The sequence below is a fragment of the Vespa velutina genome, chromosome 4, assembly GCF_912470025.1.
Source record: "Vespa velutina chromosome 4, iVesVel2.1, whole genome shotgun sequence".
Taxonomy (NCBI): domain Eukaryota; kingdom Metazoa; phylum Arthropoda; class Insecta; order Hymenoptera; family Vespidae; genus Vespa; species Vespa velutina.
The window spans coordinates 9,726,416-9,731,415 of NC_062191.1; the positions used below are offsets into that span (position 1 = coordinate 9,726,416).

At 28.5% G+C, this 5,000-nt stretch overlaps 1 protein-coding gene across 8 annotated transcripts in view; it reads right to left on the reverse strand.

The window, feature by feature from the left end:
• LOC124948844 overlaps positions 1-5,000 on the reverse strand; it is a 434,489-nt gene that overhangs the window by 362,237 nt on the left and 67,252 nt on the right. For all 8 annotated transcript variants that reach the window (XR_007100864.1, XM_047493071.1, XM_047493070.1 and 5 more), the window contains one exon: positions 4,693-4,875. Coding sequence is in view for 7 of the 8 variants with exons in the window: in XM_047493071.1 (XP_047349027.1) it covers positions 4,693-4,862 (170 nt within the window). In the remaining variant the exon portion in view is untranslated. The remainder of the gene's footprint in view (positions 1-4,692; positions 4,876-5,000) is intronic.

Sequence of the window (5,000 nt, forward strand, 5' to 3'; positions counted from 1 at the left end):
CTGTGTTACTCTCGTAATACGTAGATAGATAGAGATACATTGAAACAGACACACATATACAAAACGTTCTATATTCCAAATGTTCCTATCTGTTTACGTCTGCATCCTAGGTAATACAAACATAGAAACAAAGCATAGATAATAGTCGACGTTTAAATCTCTAACATTATTGATTATTAATACGGCAAATAAATTCAAATATCTTTCATCAAAAATCATCTAAGATACGAATATACATAACGTATGTAAATAAGTAAATACATAAGTACTTACTTACATATATGGAAGAAGGAAAATTTTGAAAAATTAAGTGTATGTGTGCGTAACTATAAGTAAATACATAAGTACTTACTTACATATATGGAAGAAGGAAAATTTTGAAAAATTAAGTGTATGTGTGCGTAACTATACAAATACATTCATACTTAAATAAGTATATACATCGGTCATTGTGCAATTACATAGAATTTATTATCGTTATTATCAATTTTTCCCCGTTGTTTTATTCTTTCCGTTTCCTTTTATTTTTTTTTTTTTTTATTTTTCGAAATTCAAGCTTATTATTCTTGCTTAATATCATTCTTCTTTTTTATGAGAATAACGAGAGACAGAGAGAAAGAAACGAATCGCATTAAATTTGGTAGAATCTCTAATTAACAGTAGGTACCAACATACATTCACAAATATGTATTAATATCCATGATACGCATACAACGAATACCACCTCAAATCCCTTTAATCCTTTGCGGACGATGAACTCATGTGTATACATTCACCATAAACCATCAACGTAAGCGTTAAACGTTGATATAAATTTGGCAAAAACAATCAACGCGACTAATACGTTTATACCTATGTACATAGGTAAATCTATAGCTTTACAATCAAACAAATTTTCAAATGTTTGCAATGAATATTATATATATATATATATTTATTTATTTATTTATTTATTCTCCACAAGAGTACCACAACGCTCAGTTTCGAATTATTCCATCCGCAAAAGGGTTAAGCTGCTTATGACTTACTCGTGTTACGGCAGTAAACGCTTTTCGAGGATAAGTTCATACTTCTCTCTCTCTCTCTCTCTCTTTTTCTCTCTCTCTCTCTCTCTCTCTCTCTCTATCTATCTATCTATCTATCTATCTATCTATCTATCTCTCTCTATTTCTCTCACATACACTCATATATACGAATAGGTATTAGCTTCCCATCACATCATTTTACATTCCTTTCCATATCTCCTTCGACTATCTCCAGATTAATGTTAATTATGAACTAAACATAAAGTACTAATTAGGTATTAAAAAAAAAAAAAAAAGAAAAAAAATAATAATAAATTTTGAAACGTCTTTCGAGCGGCTTTCTAAAAAAAAAAAAAAAGGAATAAAATAAAATAAAACAGAAGAAAACTTATTAATTTTTCTAAGTTAAAATAAAACTAACGATAATATTATGGAACAGTTTAAATATCGTTTTCTTTCTTTTTCTTTTTAATTTTTTTTCTTTTCTTTCATTTCAAGTCATTCCATCATAAAAGAATTCCTTTTCTTTTTCTTCTTACGACACCTCGACACGATACTTTACCATTCGACAAAACACGATTCGCGACGACTTTAAAGAAGAGATCTCAACGAAAGAATTCAAAGCATAGCTCGATGAGAATCCGTAATTAGTGCTGCTTTTATCCGCATAACCGACTCCGTGGAATCGCGTTTGTAGAATGGATACGAAAAGCGTAGAGAGAAAAGAGAGAGAGAGAAAGAGAGAGAAAAGGAGAGAGAGAGAGAGAGAGAGAGAGAGAGAGTTATAGAAAGAGAAATAGATAGAGAGAGAGAGAGAGAGAGAGAGAGAGAAAATAAAGAAGAAGAAAATATTCCAGTTTAAATGATACACATATATATACAGACATATATATATATATATATATATATATATATATATATACATACATATATATACACGCACGTATATACTCATCGTCTAAATCCAGGAGCGGCGTTCATTGAATTCCGGCGCGTTTGATGTTAACTCTTTTTTACTGGAAGCTGAATCTCGCACAGAAATGTTTTTCACCGGTTACACGTATAAGTTAGAAAACTTACAGTTATTTCTCGCCAAGCTCAAAACTTTGTCCTCTACGTTTATTTATATTTAATGAATTCTACCGTTTAAAATATTAAATACATCGAATCTACGATTATAAAAATCGTTTCTTAATTATTCGTATTTGAAAAATGTAACGAGTGATGAATTAATAATATATATATTATATATATATTATTATATAATTATTAATTCATCACTCGTTACATTTTTCAAATACGAATATATATATATATATATATATATATATATATATATATATATATATATATATATATTAAATGATACTCGTATTTAAAGAAAGAAAGAGGGAAAAAAATGTGAAATTAAAAACCAAAATATACGATGTACTTTCATTACTCGAGAACGGCTTTCTGTAAGTTCTACTCTGAAAGTAATTAATTTCTACTTCAAACATCGAGTACTAATAATTAACAATTATAAAAAAAAAAAAAAAAAAAAAACAAATAAAAGAGAAGAAGAAAAAGAAAATTTAGACAAGAAAAATATAAAAACGAGAAGAAAGGCCTAACAACAAACCGTTCATCGATCGTCGACAACTATGAGCTAAAAAACGTTTTTTTACTAACTTCCTTGTTTTAATGCAAATTAATACGAAGAATCTTGAGGAATATTCTTAAATAAGTTTTCGAAATATTTCGAAAGAAAAGATAAAAAAAAGAAAAAAATAATATACTTCGAAGTTAGATTCTCTCTCTCTCTCTCTCTCTCTCTCTCTCTCTCTTTCTCTTTCTCTCTCTCTTTCTCTCTATCTATTTATCTATCTATCTATCTCTATATTTTGTTTATTTTTCTTTTCTAACTTTTCTAACACGTTTATATACCAACAACAAAATCGTAATACTTTGGCAACAATAAGGCTTAAAACTTTGTCCTTCGGTTTCGGTTTGGGGGAAATTTCATACTAGCTTCTAGACTTGTTGTATCGACTTCCGTAGCGAGGGCTATGCGCTATTAAATAGATGGTATTAAGGGAATACGGCTTGAGTTTGGTCCGGCTGATTAAAGTTCGCGAAACTCGAAACCACCAACCACTTCAGCGATCTCATCGACCACGCATTGGTCCATGAGGTTTACTCTCTTAAGAGCAGAAACGTTTGATAATCCACCCATATTTCATGTTCATTGTCTTCATGCATTATTATGTTATACATATTAATATGTATAAATTAAAAACACCATGCATGAGCGTATTTCTCTTTTATTCAATTTTTTCTTCTTCTTTTTAAAAAATTAATCATCATATATACCAATCATAAATGTTAATATTTACTCTAATTAAAATTTATAATATAAATTTCATAAATATATATATATATATATATATATATATATATATATATATTATTCGTAATATATATTATATATATATATAATTATATATATTGTTTTATTTTTATTATTATATTTATATTATATATATAATATAATGTAAATAATATATATAATTATAATATATTATTTATATTATTTATATTATATATGCATATACATATATAATATGTCTTTTTTTTAACACCTAGAAATAACAAAAGATGTGAAGTAATTAAAAAAAAAAAAAGAAAAAAAAAAAAAAAATAAAAAGATTTCTCTAATTCGTATAGTTACCGACATCGGTGTAGTTGTATTCTTGTGTAGTGTGTTACATAAATGTTTTGCTTGTTCGATACTAAGTTTGTTATTATATGAATTAATTTTGACAAGGCAAAACTTCTAACAAAGCTTAAGTACGAGGAAACCCTTCTAGATTAATCGAGAGAAGTCCTATACCAACCGGTATGGTCACTGTTCGCTAACTCGACAAAGTTCAATCAGTCGGTAGGGAACACTATGCATCTCTAATCCAGCGTATTTAATGGCATCTATCTTTGTACAACCGGTATAACTCGAAAGTCACATCAAAAGTTCGATTCCGCGCTCGTTTAGATCGTTCAACCATGAGAAATGGCATAATACCTAGTTCCGTTTAGTAAGACGCGTTGTAGTATGTCGCGCATGCGCCTTAATATACTTAAAATCGAAAAACTTCAAAATATATTTTATTTAGATAAAATTGTGGAAAAAGATGAAAAATTCAAGTCAATTGAATTTTGATACATTTCTCAACGTATCATTCGAATCTATTCGCCTAACCATAAAATTGATGAAAAATTATCGACGCATTGAATGTATTCTTTTTCTTTTTTTTTTTTAAATTCATGAATATGCATCTTTTGTTTCTTTTTTTTCGTTTCTTTTCTGTTTTTTTTTTTTTTTTTTTTTTTTTTCTTTAATTTCTCTTTCTTCCAGACAAAACATCATCAATCATTGAAGAAGAAAAACTAACTGCGAATAATATGGAATTTATAAAATTCTTTTACGATTAAAATATTCAAATCGATCGAGGAATATAATTTACATAATTATATTAGTTCACTAACCTACCTGAAAATATTCCTACTATTATTCGAGTTATTCAAACATAGAAGAAGTCAAATATTCAAAGTTCACGTCTACCATTCGATTAATTACCAAACAAAAGATGCAACTACGAAATTATTCCAATAGTCCCAACTGTAAACTAACCTTTGCTGATTGTTATTGGCCGAAGGCATTGGAGTCGGGACCCTAGGAGGTGGTACAGGTATAGCCTTCCTTCTTCCATTTCCAGCCGATTGATGAACGCTTGGAGTGACTCGACCAGTCGGTGCTATCCGACCGGCGGTCCTAGGCCTTTCTGTCTTTACTTCCGACATGTTTCTTCTTTCTCTGTAAATAAAGGAGAAAAAAATACATGAAAAAAATGTTTATTCCTTTTATATATATATATATATATATATATATATATATATATATATATATATATATATATATACGTATGTATGTAGAGTGCT